Source organism: Myxocyprinus asiaticus, chromosome 34 (assembly GCF_019703515.2).
Source record: "Myxocyprinus asiaticus isolate MX2 ecotype Aquarium Trade chromosome 34, UBuf_Myxa_2, whole genome shotgun sequence".
Taxonomy (NCBI): Eukaryota; Metazoa; Chordata; class Actinopteri; order Cypriniformes; family Catostomidae; genus Myxocyprinus; species Myxocyprinus asiaticus.
Window position 1 is genome coordinate 29,011,909 of NC_059377.1, and position 19,331 is coordinate 29,031,239.

At 42.3% G+C, this 19,331-nt stretch overlaps 1 protein-coding gene across 1 annotated transcript in view; it reads right to left on the reverse strand.

Moving 5' to 3' along the window:
- LOC127425512 (exostosin-1b) overlaps window positions 1-19,331 on the reverse strand; it is a 128,618-nt gene that overhangs the window by 26,425 nt on the left and 82,862 nt on the right. The window contains exons 2-5 of the mRNA XM_051671589.1: window positions 11,383-11,476; window positions 3,923-4,030; window positions 3,334-3,453; window positions 195-327 (exon numbers count right to left, since the gene is read on the reverse strand). Of these exons, the coding sequence (XP_051527549.1) occupies window positions 195-327; window positions 3,334-3,453; window positions 3,923-4,030; window positions 11,383-11,476 (455 nt within the window). The remainder of the gene's footprint in view (window positions 1-194; window positions 328-3,333; window positions 3,454-3,922; window positions 4,031-11,382; window positions 11,477-19,331) is intronic.

A 19,331-nucleotide genomic window follows, 5' to 3' on the forward strand; every position in this document is an offset into this window, starting at 1 on the left:
CAAAAAGTCAGTGAAAAAAGTGAATTTGTCATGTTTTACAGATGTTTAAGATAATTTTACCGAAAAAAAAAAAAAAAAAAAAAAAGACAGCATCTCGTTAAGAATATGATTTCTTGCAGTGCAGAATATTTAATCAGACTAAGCCTTTAACAGAGGTTAGACTTTGCACTATAGAGAACAAAATGGACAATTACCAAGTTCGGCATAGTAGAAAGGGAAGTCACCCAGGTAGGATGAGTACTGGGGCAGTGTAAAAAGACCACCAGGGTGACTGTTCCACATCAGAGTGCTCCTGGAGGTTTGCTGAAGCACTCGGTCCTGAATGATCTAAAAAGAAACACGTAAACAAACACTTTGCATTAAGGGATGGTTGGCCAAAAATAAACATTTTGTTTTCATTTACTCATCCTCATGTTATACCAAACCTGTTTGACTTCCTCGCTTCCTTGGAACAAAAAAGATGTTAGGAAGAATGTTAACCTCGGTCACCTTTCACGTTCATTGCATCTTTTTTTCCCCATTTAATGAAAGTAATGGTGACTGAGGCTCATATTCTACCTGATATCTCCTTTTATGTTCCATGAAAGACTGAAAGTATAAAGGGTTTGAAATAACATGACAGTGAGTAAATGATGATATAATACATTTTTTGGCTAAACTATCCCTTAAGTGTAAACACTTCAAGACTTTTCCTGCTAAATTCGCACAATGGTGACAGCTGTGAAGTTGCGATCTTTGTAAAAGGTTAAATTAATGTTTCGAAATGAAACTTCAGCAGAGGAGCGGCTCTGGGTCTATAAACTACAAGACAAATGATCAAATGCTCCACTGATTTCGCCGCCTTCATTGTGCCAATCAGCTGCTCGCAGCATTAAGAGGAGCAATTGTTTCTTTGGCCTTGAGTGAGGCTTTCAGCCGTGAATGGATGCTGTAAAAAGAGACAAAGACTGATAGGGTTTTTTTGTTGCCGTCGATTATTGGTTATATGTGCCCCTTGGCGCGAAAGTGGCTTGGCTTAGTGACAGCCTAATCGTTGGCAACTGGAACGAGTTTTCATACAAGCTGGATGTCTCTGAGACTGTATCTTCAATGCATATGCCTAATTCTAGCCTGGAGGCATTTTGTAGTACAAATGAATCTTATAGAATTTACTGAGTAGCTGGATCATCTGAGTGGATTCATTAGTTGAAGGATGGTGAGATTCCCTAGCATTTAATCTCATTGGGTCCACACAAATGTATTTCAAACGCAAATACAGTTTCTATCGAAAGACACAACTGCATAATGAGTTAATTTAAGGTGTATAGTGCTTTCCTTTACACTTCCGTGTTTGGGTTCAATATAGTTGGGAACAATGGTGAAGATAAATAGGTTTAAAAGTATTTGGGTATGTTGATTCAGAATAAACCAAATGAGGAATCCACACACCTAATTCAAGGGTTAAATTAATAAATCTAAAGAACCTGTGGTCAGTGATTTACTGGAATAGCAGACTGATATGAGTTTTTTATTTGACAATGTCAATTCTGATACTTAGGGCTTAGGGTGGCCAACGACCCATATTATGCTGATGTATATAATTTAGTGATAGCAAATGCAATGTACACAAAATTGCTTCCTTTAAATAATGTTTTTTTTTTTTTTTTTTACACAATTTTTACAAAAAAATTAGGACAAAAATTTATTTGACAACAGAAAATGTGCTGCATCAATTAACAAGGCTGTCAGTAGCTTTTGGAACTGACACTAGAGGAAATACCCACTTCTGGTCAATTGGGCAGTTATTGGTAATCCCAAAACGGTCTGGCCTATTTATCGTCTATCAATCCTGAAGTTTTACAGTACATAATATACATGTGGTAAACCAAAAAGTGTACAAGTGAACAAAGTGAATGTGCACAGAAAACCTAAAGCAAACGTTTAAATTTGTAGGACTTACATTTACATTTAAGCATAATGGTAAACCAGTTCTGCAGCCATATTTCCATCCATAGAAATTAGCCTATACAGTATAAGTAAAAATACAAAAGTAAAAGTAATAAACTAAATAAGTAGAAAAATGACTGAGAATATTAATGTAAAATTTCATCTGATGTGACAAAAGCATGCAAGCTCATTTGAGTGTTTTTCCTTTGATTTCTTTCGGTCCCCCCCTCAGCGCAGTCAATAATCATTTGACACAACCGCTAAAAATAAGCTGTAGCCTTTCGCCCTTGTAGAAGCCCACCTGTCATCTTAAAAACCCAATCTGAGGGGCTGATGAAAGGCCCATCCTCTCACTCAGCTAAAAGTCCTCCCTTTTAGAGACTGAAGACATGTGATTGACGACTCAATCTTGCATCAGGATGGCCGCAATCTTCCAAATGGAGGGCAGTGGATGAAAGTAACTCTTCAGATGCTGGCTCAAATTGCAATGATATTTGTACCTTCACTGTGGGAAGTTGGGGATTTGACAGCCCTTTCACTAGTTTATGGTCTTTGGGGGATAATTGTCAGTCACTGAAAATGGAGTACAACTTCATTGCTATTAGGCTAACCAGGAGTAAATGTCACACTTTTTACTCCAGTATTTACTTAAATGTTAATTTCTGTATAAGCACATACATTAAACGATTGATTAAAATAAGCTACTGAATTCTTGTCCCGGGAAAAAGATACAGTTCATTGAACACATGCTGACATGTGTAAACATGCCCCAATAGTGGTGCGCTATACTGGGGCAAGCTGTCACAACAGAACCTGCAATTAAACAGCCTATATTAAGCTTTTTTTAAAGACTCAAATGTTCCACATTAGAAATTTGGAATTCAAAATCTAATTTAAGCCTGGAAAAAAGTGCGTTTCAGTATTTTGAAAAAAGGAAAAAAGAAATGTTATGGCGTAAATTGAAAAAATTCCACACTATTTCTAGGTCACAAATTAAATGAGCACAATTTCTGACATTGACAATCTTGACACTTTTGTACGATTGGTCAGATTACCATGCCTCCATAGAAGCACACAAGATGCATTCTGAAACATTCTCAAACCATGCTGAAAAACATTTCACAAAAATTGCTATAGTGATTATTAAATTTGTTATGAAAAATGCATTAAATTAGACAATAGAAGGGTTTTCACAAGTAGACTAACATGTAAAATTGTACACACCTCCACCACTTCTAATATGCCATTTTAATTCTAAATTATCAAAACTATTTGAACCCACCAATGGGGAATAGCTTTTTTGTCTAAAGCAGCTTTAGTGGGCGTCACAAATGTGTAATGAGAGTGTGTGTGTGTGTGTGTGTGTGTGACAGCAGGAGGTGGCGCGACTGAAAATTCATTACTTACTTCTAGAGTGGTGAGCACAATCTTCTCCACAGAGGAGAAGTAGGCCTCCCACAAGAACTGTGTCTGCTGTCGCAGAGCCAGAATCTTATCCTGATGAATGGAGCGCACCGTGGACGGGATCTGCAGAGAGAGAGAGCAGGATAAATCAGCACACTGCTGCTAGAGAGGTTATGTATGAGTGCTCAGTACTGTAACAAGACCAAGTAGAAGGAAACAAGCACAAATGACGAAGAAGAGAAAGAGGGTGGGGAGGTGAATATCAGAATGGTTGCATTTTCTTAGTGAAAATAACCAAATAGTGTATCTTGTATTCCCCCCTCCCCCGTTAAGAAAAACAGATCCAAAAAAGGGTGTCTAACAGCTCTAACCTGGTTAACCTCAGCCCCATTAGCTGGTAGTCCAACTGATCAACCACCTTAACTAGCTAGATTTTCCATCAATGTCAGAATGCCAAAGTTACATTAGAAGCCAAAGAGGGAGGGACAATGAGTATTTGAGCAAGAGTCAAAGTGTCTGAGGTCACACAGAATGGGCATAACATGAAAGAGGTCATAGAAGGAATGGAATAAAAGAGTAATGGATTTCTTACCTGCAGTAGGAGCCTCTCGTCCCCGATCACAGCGGCTGTGTTCCAGTCGATGACCTCGGAGAAGGGGAGTTCCCAACCGTTACTCAGCATGACCGGCACACAGGCAGCCTACAAACACACACACGCACACACACAGCGATGGGGTCACAGTGTGAGTCATATGTGCATTGTTTTGATTACGAGACTGCACAGTGAGAAAGGGCACATGTTTAAACAAGTAACAAAGCAACACAATGGAATGCATATTAAATGGCTTCAACTGAATGTCAGAGGAGCCATTAGCCTTGTTACTGATGCCGACTAAAAGAGTCCAGCAAACATATCACAACAACAAATCCATTTACGCAATATACAGTTACACACTATATCAGCAAATAGAAACAGGAGTAAAGAAGTGAGGGAGAAACAGAGACAGAAGAAAGCAGAGGCCTGTACGATATATACACACACACACACACACACACACACACACACACACACACAGTATATATATATATATATATATATATATATATATATAAAAGCTACTTACAATGTAGTAAATGTAATAGAATAGGCTAGGCAGAGAATAGGCTAGGCACACTATTGTCTATTGGTATACGTGTGCGTCGATGACGTCACATGCATAAAACAAACGGCAGTGATGCAAGTGTGAAATGGACAACCAGCAACTAGGGTTCAATATATAAGACATTTTGGCTTTGGGACGATACCAGCCTCTAGTACACCTTGACATCAATGATAAGTCGGATAAGTCCAACAGAAAAGTGTGGTAAACTCTGTAGTAATTATTACAGTGAAAACCTTAATGTCTTACATATCAATTATATATAATAAGAATGATTCTAAATACCAAATTCTGTATTGCATGTATTCTTTAGCTTATATACAGTGATGAATATATTTAGACCATCAGGTTTGTACACACAGCAAGGGTAAATTGCACCTCATCTCTGCCTTTGGAAGTGCATTTAATGTGCTGCTAATGATGAATTTTGGAAGTAGTATGTTCACTTGTAGGAAAGAAAGTTTTGAAGGAAGTTAGTTTGTAGGAAAGAAGTTCAGAAGGACATTTAGACTGAAGAAAGAGAAAGGAGAAAATAAAGGCAATAATGAAAAATATGAAAAATACAAACCTAATTTATTTCTCCATGTTGTTACAAAATGATGGAAAGAAAAAAGGACACAGAGAAAAGTGAGTTTCCTTTGAAGTGAGTTAGAGGTGTAGGAATTGAGGGATGAGCAGCTGTTCTGTCTGACGGCTGTTTGACGTAATAAGGGCCTGCCACTCAAGAGGTCATAAAGCTGTCAGGGCATGCAGTGGTCACGCACAGACACACATGCACACACAAGCACAGACAGACTCTCACGGGAAGTGGGTGTATGCTCCAGGGGTAAAAAGATGTGGTTTGGTAGAGTATATATAATGTTGCGAGTATCCCGTGCGTTTCAGCGTCTTTTGGAGCTCATTTTCCAATCAGCCATGGAATGTAGACACTGAACGGCGTCACCTGCGAACAATCAGCTGGAGAGGATTTAAATGCCGGAGGAAGAGGAAGACGGAGGGCATCAACTCCAAGGCATGACATTAATCCTCTACTCTCTCTCAATTCCAGACTCCAGCAACGAGTGAGCGCCGATCACCGCACACATTCCGCGGAAACTTCACGAAACACCGGATTCACGAACACAGACACCCTGGCACGCTCACCCCGCCCTTGCACCGAAGACACCACGCATCATTAAGTTCTTCTTTTACTTATTGTCACAATAAAACACCCCTTTGTGGGGCTATGCACTTGAGAATAATTGTCTGTGCCTCGTTTATCCTGCCACAGTGGTGGATAATGCTGGCTGAAATGAAGAAAATGAGGTCAGACAATGAAACTTACCCCAATTCTCCATCTTGTTTTTCCACAGGTCCAGCTCTCTCTCTGGAGACAATGGAAGAGCTCATGCAACAGCTCACGAACATCTCCCTCCGCCAGCAACAAATCACGGAACAACTTTCAGCATGACAAGAGCGGGCGTAACAGGAGCTCATGCAGCTGAGATTGGAAGCCGCTGCTCACGTAACAATCCCCCAACCCTGTGCCCGAACTAGTCAGCTGATCACCGAGCATGATGATGTGGAGGCATATCTGCATATGTTAGAGGTGATAGCTGAAAGGGAGGGGTGGGATAGGAGCGAGTTGGCGAGAATGCTTGCACCCTTCCTGATGGGGGAAGCACAGCATGTGTACTACGCACTCAGCCCAGCCTCCGTTGACGATTATAAAGAGCTAAAGAATGAGATCTTGGCACGGGTGGGGCTTTCACCAGTATGCGCGGCACAGCGCTTCCATGAATGGGTGTATGATGCTCAAGTTCCCGCCCGCGTACAGGCCTCGCAGCTATCCCGTCTAGCCCGTCTATGGCTGTTATCCAGGCAACCGACACCAGTACAGGTAGAGGAATGAGTGGTGGTGGACAAGTTCCTTCGATCCCTCCCCCGCGAGCAACAGCGGGCTGTAGGAATGCAGAACCCTGAGACCCCGCCCTCATGGAGGCTGTGGAACTGGCGGAGGTGACGCAAGCCCTTGGCGGCGGAGAGAGAGCTGGCACCTATTTCCAGAAAACACACCAGGAAAGGTGACCACTGGAGGGCACCTCGCGGCCAGTAAGCAGACCAGCGACATGGTCCGTTCGGAAGGAACGCATGCCCATGCACCCAAACCCCCCGAAGGCCTGAGCCTGGCTGGCAGGTTGCATCGTTCACCAAGCAGTGCCCCGGGAAGCCCAAGAAAGTGAGGTGAAGTTTGAGGGCCGCTGTGTGAAAGCCCTCCTGGATTCTGGGAGCGCAGTAAGCCTAGCCAAGCACCAGATAGTTTCACCCCGACCACACAGCAAAGCCTCAATCCCCATCACCTGTGTGCATGGCGCCACATGCTACATCCCAACAAGGTCAGTGACCATCAAGGCCAAACCAGGAAGCTGGCCAGTGGAGGTCGGGATTGTCAAAGATCTTCTGGTGCCCCTATGCTTAGGACGAGACTGGCTGGGGATCGAACAGCTGTAGGCCCAAGCTGTCCAACCTGCCAGCTGCCGGGGGCAATGCCACAGTGGACCCCGTTCAAGACCATGGAGATGCACGGTGTTGCTTGCCACTGACAGCGAGCGAGATGGTGAGTTGAGAGTGATCGCTCCTACTGTATATTCTGACCTGTTCCAACAGATAACGGAAGGGGGCACGTTCGGCAAGGAACAACGGGAGGACGACTGCCTCAGGAGCTGCTGGTCCCAGGTCAGAGTAGTCAACAGCAAGGTACGACTTCCCACCTCCAACCACTCTTCTCACTTTATTGTGGATAATGGTCTGCTTTACTGTGTCGCTCACAGGCGGGGGGAGGAAAAACACCTCTTGGTGGTGCCACGTATGAAGACGGAGACTGTGCTCGAGTTGGCCCACTCGCAACCCATGGCCAGGCACTTAGGGATTGAGGACACCACCCGACGATTTAGGGACCGGTTCCTTTGGCCCGGACTGGACGCAGAAGTGAGGCGCTATTGCCAGAGCTGTGCGGTCTGCTAAAGAACGACTCCACGACGACCTCCCCCCAGCCCCCTCATACCCTTACCCATCATTGAGGTGCCCTTCGAGCGCTTCGGGATGGACCTGGTGGGACCACTGCAGAAGGCTGCCCAGGGACATGAGCACATCCTGGTCATAATGGATTATGCGACTTTGTACCCCGAAGCAGTGCCACTGAGGAAAGCCACCTCCAAGAACATCGCTTGAGAGCTGTTCCTGCTATTCAGCCAAGTTGACATCCCAAAGGAGATGCTCACCGACCAGGGCACTCCGTTTATGTCCCAGCTCATGGCCGACGTGTGCAAGCTGCTGCAAGTGAAACAACTCCGCACCTCGGTCTACCTCCCCCAGACGGACGGATTACTGGAGCGTTTTAACCAGACCCTAAAATGGATGCTGAAGCGGGTGGTAAACGATGGTCATGATTGGGACCTCATGATACCCTACGTGTTGTTCGGCATCAGGGAAGTGCCTCAGGCATCCACGGGATTCACACCCTTCGAGTTACTGTTCGGTCGCCAGCCCCAGGGCCTGCTAGACGTCACCTGGGAGGCTTGGGAGCAAAAGCCCTCGCTGCACCGAACAGTAATTAAGCATGTATGTGAGATGAGAGAGAGGATCGAAAAAGTGATGCCCCTGGTGCGTGAACATCTTGCAGAGGCCCAATGGGCCCAGCAGCGCACATACGACCGCCCTGCCCACACTCGTGAATTTCACCCCGGAGACCGGGTATTGGTGCTGATCCTCTGTGCCACGTCTAAGTTCCTGGCCACCTGGCAGGGTCCCTACACCGTGGTGGAACGGATGGGGCCGGTAACGTATCGCATCCGGCAGCTAGGACGAAGACGAGTGGAGCAGATCTACCATATTAACCTCCTCAAATGCTGGACCGATCCTGAGAGACGGGTCATTGGGTATGCCCAAACAGAGGCCCCAGTGGTAGATCTGGGAAACTAACTCTCCGCGAATCAGGAGGAGGAATTGGAAGCTCTGGTTGGACAGTTCAGTGACGTGTTTTCAAGTTGCCCCGAATGAAATTCGCACAGGCTACAGAGGAAATACAACGGATGCTACAACCCAGGGTCATCGAAGAGTTCAGAAGCCCCTGGTCCAGCCTGATCGTGATGGTTCAGAAGGGCGATGTCACCCTCTGCTATCTATCTATATATCTATATATATATATATATATATATATATATATATATATATACTATCTATCTATCTATCTATCTATCTATATATGTATATATATATGTATATATATATATATATATATATATATATATATCCACCCTGGATCTGACCAAGGAATATTGGCAGGTACCCCTAGCCCCATCATCCAGGAAAAAGACATAGTTCAGCACACCTAGTGGCCACTGGCAGTATTGGGTGCTACCCTTCTGTCTACATGGGGCACCTGCCACTTTCCAACGGATGATGGACATCCTCCTGAGGCCCCACCAGGCATACGCGGCGGCTTACCTGGACGATGTTGTGATCCACTCGGAGCGGTGGGAGGACCACCTGGACCATCTGCGGAGGGTGCTGACCGAACTGAGGAAAACTGGACTCACCGCCAATCCAAAGAAGTGCCACCTAGGAGCATCGGAGGCATGCTACCTGGGCTATCAGATCAGAAGGGGTCTGATCATGCCCCAGGAACAGAAAGTGGGAGGCAGTATGCTCTTTCGGCCGACCAACCACCAAAACCCAGGTACGTGCATTCCTTGGGTCGGCGGGATATTACCGATGCTTCATACCTCACTTCTCCACTATAGCCTGTCCCCTAACAAACCTGACCAAGAAGGGGCAGCCTCAGAAGGTGCAATGGAGACGCCCTGCAGAGGAAGCCTTCCAGAAGTTGAAGAACGCCCTGGCCTCAGCTCCGGTCCTACACGCCCCAGATTTCAGCTGCCCCTTCCTCCTAAAAACAGACGTGTCAGATTTCAGCTGCCCCTTCCTCCTAAAAACAGACGCCTCAGATACGGGTCTGTGGGCCGTCTTGTTCCAAGTCCAACAGGGAGAGTAACACCCCATAGTGCACATCAGTCGGAAGCAGACCCCAGCCGAAACCCGGAACGCGGCAGTGGAGATGGAAGCATTGGCCATAAAGTGGGCCATACTGGAGCTACGATACTATATACTGGGCCAGAGCTTCACTCTGCTGACTGACCATGCCCCATTGCAATGGATAGCATGAGCGAAGGACTCTAATGCCAGGGTAACCCGCTTGTTCCTCGCCCCTCCAGGACTTCCTTTTCAAGGTGCAACATCGAGCTGGGGCAGCCAACGGCAATAAGGACGGCCTGTCCAGGATGTACAAAGGATGGTCAGGTCTGTGTAAAAGTTCACTTCCTCCCTCCCCCCATCCCCTCTGTGTGCTTCCAGGTCCAGGATGTCTCTTGGGGAGGAGGGGGGGGATGTGACAAGTATCCCGTGCGTTTCATCGTCGCCCTGGAATTGGAGCTCATTTTCCAATCAGCCATGGAATGCAGACACTGATCGGCGTCACCTGTGAACAATCAGCTGGAGGAGATTTAAACACCGGAGGAAGTGGATGATGGAGGGCATCAACTCAAAAGGCATGACACTAATCCTCTTCTCTCTCTCTCAATTCTAGACCCTAGTAACGAGTGAGCGCCGATCACCGCACACATTCTGCGGAAACTTCACGAAACACCGGATTCACGAACACCGACACCCTGGCACGCTCACCCCGCCCTTGCACCGAAGACACCACGCACCATAAAGTTCTTCTTTTACTTATTGTCACAATAAAACACCCCCTTTGTTGGACTGTGCACTTGAGAATAATTGTCTGTGCCTTGTTCATCCTGCCACAATAAGGTGAGAGCTGAAAGTGTGTGTGCATACTTGTTTGGCAATACTTGTGAGGACCAAACGTTTAAAAACGGCCTCATAATAAAATCTCTTGGAACTGACTCATGAGGATGGTGCTCATTACTAAAAGAAGGTTTTAGATTTTAAAATCTAAAATGGCCATAAGGTGTCTATAGTAAACAGGTTTAGGGATAACGTGTAGCAATTAAAATTAGTTTAATTTTAGAACAGCAAAAGTCAATGGCAGCATTGGGAAGTTTTCACAAAAAAGGAAGAAGAGAAGGTTGGAAGTTTGGAAGGTAGAAGTACGCAGGGAAGGAAGTTTGGAGAGATGTATGGAAGGAAGTTCGGCGGGATGTATGGAAGGATGGATGGCTATATGGAAGGCAAGAAGTTTGGAGGGACATATGGAAGAAAGGAAGGACAGACATATGGAAGGAGGTTTGGAGGGACATATGGAAGGAAGGACAGATGAATAGAAGGAAGGAAGAAAGGATGGACGGAGAGAAGGAAGGAAGTTTGAAGGGATGTATGTAAGGAAAGAAGGGAGGGCGGAAGAAAGGAAGTTTGGAAGGAAGTCTAGAGGGATGTATAGAAGGAAGGAGGACAGACAAAGAAGAAAGTTAGGAAGGAAGGAAGGACGGATGTATAGAAGGAAGTAAGGAAAAAGGAAGGAAGTTTAGAGGGATGTATGGAACGATGATATATAGAAGGAAGGAAGATAGGACAGATGGAGACAAGGAAAGAAGGAAGTAGTGAAGGAAAGAAAGGACGTATGGATGGAAGGAAAAAAGGAAGTTTAGAGGGACGTATGGAAAGGAAGGACGATGTATAGAAGAAAGGAAGATAGGACGGACTAACAGAAGGAAGGAATGAAGGAAGTAAAAAGTTTGGTAGGGACGTACAGAAGGAAGGAAAGACGGACAGATAGAAAGAAGAAAGGAAGTAGGGAAGGAAGTTTCAAGGGACATATAGAAGGGAGAAATTAAAGAAGTACTCTATGGAAAAAGGAGGGACAGATGTACTGTATGTATATGTGTGTGTTCACCTGCAGAGCCTCCAGGAAGCGAAAGGAGCCCAGTCGTCGTCCTCGTGGCACCAGGCAGAATGTGGAATTGTGCAGCATTTCACGGTAGTCATATCTGCACAAAAGCACACAAGCACAAATAAGTGATATGTCTAACTCAAGAACACACATACACAAATGTGTGATACGTCAAACTCCTCTATTTTAATACAAATGTAATTTTAACAACATGGCTGCACCACTCTCTCCATCCCTTTTCCACTGAGCGGTATATCACTATCCCAACAGAAAGATCAGTTCTATCAGGAAGACTTGCAGACTTGAGTGAAATTCAAGATTACATTTATTTGATGAATATAAAACAGAAAATGTAATGTCTCTCTTTGGCGTAAGCCCCGTCTGGCGGTCCGAAGAAGTTGTACTCGGAACCGTTATATCCTGCCGGAGACAGGAGGCAGGGGCGAGGAGCCTACCCCCGTGCAGGACGGGACTCGACTGGTGGTGGTGGGGTGATGGAGGTTGCCGTGTTAGCACAACTGAAACAGCAATGTGATAATGTGAGCAGACATATAAAGCAACGGCTTACATGTGATTGGCTAGGAGTTACCTAGCTAATGGTGCGATGAGGTACAGCTGCTAGTCTTCCCGCTAGAACTATGCTGCGCTTACATATGTTGCTGGGTAATGAGATTATGACACATGCTTGCATCAGGCAGCCACATTTATCAGCCCCATATATGTGCAGAAACCATTCAGTCACACACAAATGGTATGAACAGTGTAACATACACACTTATCTACAAATTGAGTACACACACACACACACAAACTGTCAGAGTGCAGATGCTTGAAGAGATATACTGGAATGTTTTTTCCCCATATCAAAGAGACAGTCATTTCTCTGCCCCCTGTGCTCTGATCTCAGGTCAGCCACAGCAACACAGATGGCATCCTGTCCTCTCATGCACGCACACAAAAGATACAACATCAAAGAGGTTACGAGGTTAAAGGAGCGGACAGTTATTTATCGTCCAGAAAATCATTCATAATTTACAGGTGAGCATGTAAGGTGAAGGTTGCATGACCGCTCATGAATAAGTCAGATACACTGACTTCCACAAGCTGCCATTATCTGCATCTACGTTGATCTTGCTGACTCTAGCGCAGCTGTGCCGTTTGCCACCTTAGCTCATTGATGGATGCTGACTTTTAATACTGACTGAAATGGCAGTCTACACACAAACATGCACAAACACACGTATATGGCACAAAATTGAGAAACTGACTATATTCATTAGTAATAAGTTCATAAATGGGTAAAAAAAAAAAAGAATTATAATTAGCATAATTTAAAAAACAAATAGAAGTCAGTGGGAGCTTTGGGAGGCCCTCACAAGTATATGCGTACAAGTTTGTGTGTTTACAATTAAGAAGGAAAGAAGGAAGAAAGAAAGAAAGAAAGAAAGAAAGAAAGAAAAAAAAATGCAAGAAAAAAAGAGGCAAAGGGAAAAGAACAAGAAAGAAAAAATTTAAGAACCAAAAGAAAAACTAAAGAATGAGAGCAAAAAATGAACGCACAAAAAGCAAGAAAAACTGCCAGAATGAAAAAAGAACAAACAACTAACAAACACAATGACAAAAAAAATAAAAGAACAAACAACCAATGAACAAAAAGAATGAAAGAAAGAAGAAAAAGAATTAATGAAAACACAAAGGAAAAAGAACAAAAAACAACAAAAAGAAAAAAGGATAAAGAGAAAATGAACAGACAGAAAAAAAAAGAAATGGACCAACAAGCAAACATAAAAAAAAAAAAAAAAAACGAAAGTACCGAAAGAAAAAAACCAAAGAATGAACAAACGAAAGAAAGAAAGAAAGGATGGAAGCATTTGTAGATTCGGACATTAAATAGTGCCTGAAATGGCAGGCTACACACACACACACACACACACACACACACACACACACACACACAACAACAACAACGAAACAGAGGCACAGAGACCATTCTGTCGCAAAATGAACAAACAAGGGATGTGTGAGCACACATGCACATGCCCCAGCTGTCTGGATATCAGACTGATCCAGCGTTAATGTGATAGAATATGAATGAGGCTGGAGGGCAAGCCATGGTCTCTGTGGTGCCATTTCACATAGATTAGCTACCTGAGAAGCAATATCAGACAGTCGGCAAACACTGATGCTCACTCTGTGCCTCCAAGTGTGAGCCCAGGACAGAAATTGTGCTGATATTTCCATAAGATGTATGAACCACTGGTCACATGGTACTCCTTGCTCAAAAAAGCATTTTAAAATATGTAAAATAATAATTTTCTTCAGCCAACTTGCACAGAAGCCACATGTTTAAATTATAAAGTACTATGGGAATATACCAGTAATTCCCCTTAAAATCATTCTCTCAACTGACTGGAGTGATTTTATAAGGTTGTTTAGAGGGTAAAACATCAGCAGAATTAGTACTGTGTAGGCACTATGACTTGTATTTTAGACATGTACTATGACAATGACATGTTTCTAGTCATGTACCATGGTAATCCCATGGTATTATTTGAAATACCTTGGAGCACCATGTAAAAAGCATGGTGCGAACATGGCAATTAATTACCATGGTTTTCTTGACATGAACCATACTAATGCCATGTTTTGGAAAGGAAACTTGATTATACCATGGTGTCTTCTGAAATAACTTGGAGTACCATTTGTATACCATGGTATATGAATATGGTAATCAATGAGTACCATGGTTTTTGGGACATGGAAATAGGGCTGCACCTAACGATTATTTTTTTTATGGATTAATCTAACGATTCTTTTTCCGATTAGTTGATTCATCTAACTACTAATTTTAGATTTTTTATAATCATTACTTGATTAATATAACAATTAATTAACCCAAAATAAATATAAAAAACTTGTCATTAATATTTCAATATTTTATTAAATCATCTTCTCTTAAACACAAACAAATGTACAAGAAACAAAGTGTGCACTGCAGGGCATTATTCTGCAACAAAAATAGCTGTCTTAACTGGTAATCTCCGTTTTACAGTCCAACATAAAATCTCTCCAAAATAAAAGTAAGAACTTGTTCAATTCAAGTAAAAGGAAAGTGCAATCTACATTTAGCAATCCAACAACAAAATAAATGAAACAAATGTAAAATTCAAGTCACTTTCAGGAGGAATACCAACCTCGAGTTTAGCAGTCCAATGTAAAATCATTTTACAGTAAAATTAGTGCAATTTGAGTAACACTTAAATGTTAATTTTAAATAGGAATAACTAAAACTTGTGCATTCTTAATACCTGATCAGAAAAATAGGGTTCAAAAGACTGTTACTATGAATGCAAATTTTAATACAGTGAAAAAGACACTATTAGCATAACATAAATATATATAAATAAATACAAATGTCCAACATTCTTTTGAATGTCCATGTACTAAAATAAAATATTTGATGCCATGAGTGTACCTTCATTAACTATTACTATTATTTTGAATGGCTATGGAAAATGAAGCAATGTGATAATTTTACCTGGTCGCAAAAAGTTGTCCGTTAATTTACCTGATGAACTTTCACCTTTGCTGACCCTTTATGCTTCACAGAGCTAATGTGTGCTTCTAAATCACTTGCACCTTTATTAGCAACTGACACATAAGTGCCAGCTTTACATGTCATACATTCTGCTTCCCACGGATCTCGACCTGGACGAAAGCATGGGAATTTTTTGTGCAAATCTTCTGTAAATCTGCACTTCCGTTTGGGCATTGTTTCCACTCAGCTGTCATTTGCTGCTACTGTCAAGCAACTGTTTGATGCCGAACACAACAGCGCTTCGCGTGTTCGCAGAGAGATTGACAGGCAGAAATTTGGCCAATAGTTGCTGCAAGCCTCTTATAATTGACCAATTGGTGTGCGAGAAGGCGGGACTTACAAAGAGGGGTTTAAGCAATGCAAATATGCACGCACACACAATGAAGTATTAGACCAGATGCACATCATAATGCAACTAAAGCCGAATCCCGGACATTTTCGCAAATTTAGAAAATCCCGGCCAGACGCTTTTTTTAAGGTCCGAAAAAGAGAACATGTCCGGGAAAATGAGGACGTATGGTCACCCTACGTTAGCAGCGGTGCAGAAATTACTTTTAACATGGGGGTGATGAGGAAACATTTAGAAAATCAATTTTAAGTGACTACTACTAACAGAAACATGTGTTGTAATACTAATATGTCATGCTTGGGTGGGGACAAAAAGTAAACAGGACTTACGGTGCCTACTTCTTGACAAAGCGCTCCAGGATGCTTTCGCTTCGTGTTCGTTCATGGCGGTTGTACTGCTGTGATAAACCATTTCCAATTTGCATAGCTTACACAGCACCACACTGTTGGGTCTCTGGCTAAAATACTCCCACGCTTTAGATGACCGTGGGCGAGTTTTTTTTTTTTTTAGCTGTAGCTTGTTCTTGGGGGGAATCCATGCTTAAACCGGGCGCTGCAATTTGAATTACTCCACTGCGACGCACCGACGCATGTTACGCAAATCGACATATTTCTGTAATCGATGACGTCGATTACGTCGAAGAATCGTCCCAGCCCTACATGGAAATAGGGAAATACCATGATTTTCACAGTTCTGCCACAGTACTTTCAATGTAAGGGTGTGTGTATGTGCTTGTTTTCTTAGTAGCTTTTTCTAATATTTTGTCAAACATCAAGCATCTTTTGACCTTGGGAATCTCAGACCATTCAAAACAAAGAGCACAGTGAAGATGAGAGTGCATAATAGTGTGCGTTTATACACAAGTGAGGATGCATGAGTCTGGCACACACAAGTGTTTGTGTGAAGTGAATGTGTGGGAATGAGCATCTATGAAATGCATAGCAGAGAAAAGAACAGTGTTAGAGTATTTCGAGAAAACTGCTGTTGAGTGAATCAATAAAGTCTAAAAAGTGAGGATCACCCTCTGTGTTTGTGTTTATTTCACAAGTTGGGTACAATTATATTACCCTCCCCAAATAAAGCCCTAAGCACAGCTTTATGTTCTGTCTCCATAGCAACTCCTGCTAAATGCCTCCATTTGGAGTGTGTTAATTATATGCATTCTGCGCATGGTTGATGGGGGAGATTAGCACAATGAGGTAACGTTTTTAAAATCTCCAGTTTCATTTATCTCCCTTTCCAGCATTTTCTAAAACTTTCTCTCAAAAATACTACCCCCTCTTCCCAGATCCGAATGAAAGCTTGCCTGGGAAATGAGCCAAAATGGCAGTTGCTTCTGAGGCAGAACAATCAGCCTGAGGTACTGTGAGCCCACCTCCTAGACATCAACCTCATGAGAAAACCCCACAAAAACTAACTGAATCTAAATATGGATAAACGTGTGATTTAGGTAATCATAATTTGAAGCCATATTATCATAAAAGTAAACATATACATTCATAAAATATTGTGTTGATTCTCAGATGGTGATATTCACAATCGTTATCAATAAAATTTAGTCAAAGTAGACACCATTTATGAATCGACGCAGGCAAACAACTGGGCCATGAGGGACAAAAGTACACTCTTCTGTGAACATTTTTCATTGATGATGCAAATGAATCAGTAAGCACGTTTATATACACTGTCTTACACCGTTTATGCTTAATAGGCCGGCAACATGTGTGGTCATGTAAATGCCTTAAAAGGCTTTCCTTTATGGGGGTCATAATCGTCGAAACAACCGATTCACAGAAATGAATCCAACTTCTGTCTCCATTTTGGCTACTAACTTTTAAATCAGAAATAATCTTGGGTTATCCCTCTCTTAAAGGTGATGCATCATTTTAAACAGCAACAACTACGGCCTTATTTACACCTTGCATTTACATGGGTTTTCGGTGATCGGATTGCTATCGGATATAACTTGACCGAATTAAATGACAGGTTAAGTCCACCCAAGACACACACATTGTGATTGGATAGTTATCGATTCACTGAAACCACTTTCGTAGATGGTTAGGGACAGATTCTGACCAAATTCATAGGTGTAAGTAATTAATTAATTATGTGATGAGGTTGCGCTACAGTCATCCATTTGTTAAAGTGCTGTGTTGTAGCTTCTTGCTTTTTCCAGTTTATTCGGCTGTTGCCATGTGAAGAACACAACAGATACTGCCATCTTGTAATCATGTCACCCGAACAACATCCTATCAATTACTCCATTGGAATACACATGGAATATCTCGACTCTCTCTCCTCAAATCCCCACATGCTCGCATATCTCTCCTGTTTTCTAATCACAATGTGGCTCGCGCAACACATGAAACCAGGCTTCACTCATGCGTTTCAGATGAGAAGCATATTTAGCACTTAAAGTGCCAAACACAAGAAGAATATCATTCAGTTTGCTTCAACGACCCGAAATGTATCTTTGGTGGCTGCCAAACAAATTTCAATAAAAGGAAAAACCCTGACTGTCAAAGTGATGGAAAGCATTTTAATTATCCATCAATGTTTTTAAAATTCGATAAAAGATGGAGAATTCAGTTACCACAGCCTCTGATGGTGTACTATGCAAGTAGTGTAAGTAGATCTTTATCCGATCACAGTGGAGAAGCATTTGACTGCAAGGTGTAAAGAATATACAGATACTATCTGGATATGAAACACATGCTAACGCAAGGTGTAAATGGGGCCTATATGTCGGCCATACGTAGATTGAATTCTCTGAAAAATGTAGCCTAAACATTATCGCTCTGAAGTGTCATCAATATATTGATCTGTTTGTTTGAACCAATGGTGAGTTTAGGATAGAACTATGTTTATCTGACCAATTATTTTCAGTTATTTTCATAGTTTCAACTCAGACTATGGTAGAAGTTACATTTGTATACACAGTGAGTCTAGCTTGAAAGTAGCTTGAAAACTTAAGGTCTGATCTCTCAGTTTTTTAATTGCATTGCAAATTCTGTGCACAACAATACATTTTTACGTGATTCCTATTTGATTACAGTTTAATGAGGAACCATCTCCAATTACAGTAACTGTAATTATATCCATTGTAACTCAAATCATGCATCTGAAAGTTAACTGTGAATTCACATACACGTGTGTACAGCAGCCAACAAGTCACTGGCAGGGCACTCCAATATGCTAACGGTTCTATGCGTGCGTGTGAGCCCATATGAAGTGTCCGTACTGTACTCTCTCCAGCACTCTCACTGTAACTAATTCATTAGAGCAATTAGTGTTCTTTAGATGGCTTATGCTACTTTCCATTAGCATAAAAAACACAAGATAACCCACAGGCCTTCCAGCAAACACACCCTTCATATAATCCTATAACAGCCATGTGCTCTGGCTACACCACAGCATTGAATCAGGCTTCAATAATGTATAAATGTATGTGAACATGTTACTTTGTTACTCTGTGGAATTTACCTTGTTTTGACCAAATTCTAGTGTAACATTGCATTTTCCAAATTGGTCACTTACTGTATGAAGTTCCATGATGGTTAGAATACAGCCTTACAAGCCAGCTGCCCATGTAGGCAATGGGGCAGCTCACTAGGTTTTGGAACAGAGTTTATCAGTATGTCCACATGTAAGCATGACTGTGTGCTGACCCAGACTCTCTCTAAAGAGGCTAAATATGAATCAGTTTTACTCACCTGTCAAAAACATCAGCTTCAGTTGTTACAGACACTTGACAGGCTCGCCTTGTACAAGAACCCTGATTTATAATGATAAGTCTATCATGAAAATCTTCACAATTTGTCCTTTCATCTACCTTTCCCTCTACTAAACAAACCAGATTGAGGCTATCATCTCAGTTTTGCTTAATAGTGATTTGAGCTTTTTGAGGATGCTCTTGATACAGAAGGAAGGAAGATCAAATAAAATATTTAAGGAGGTGTTCATCCAAAATTTACTCACCCTCTTGTCATCCAAAATCTGTATGCA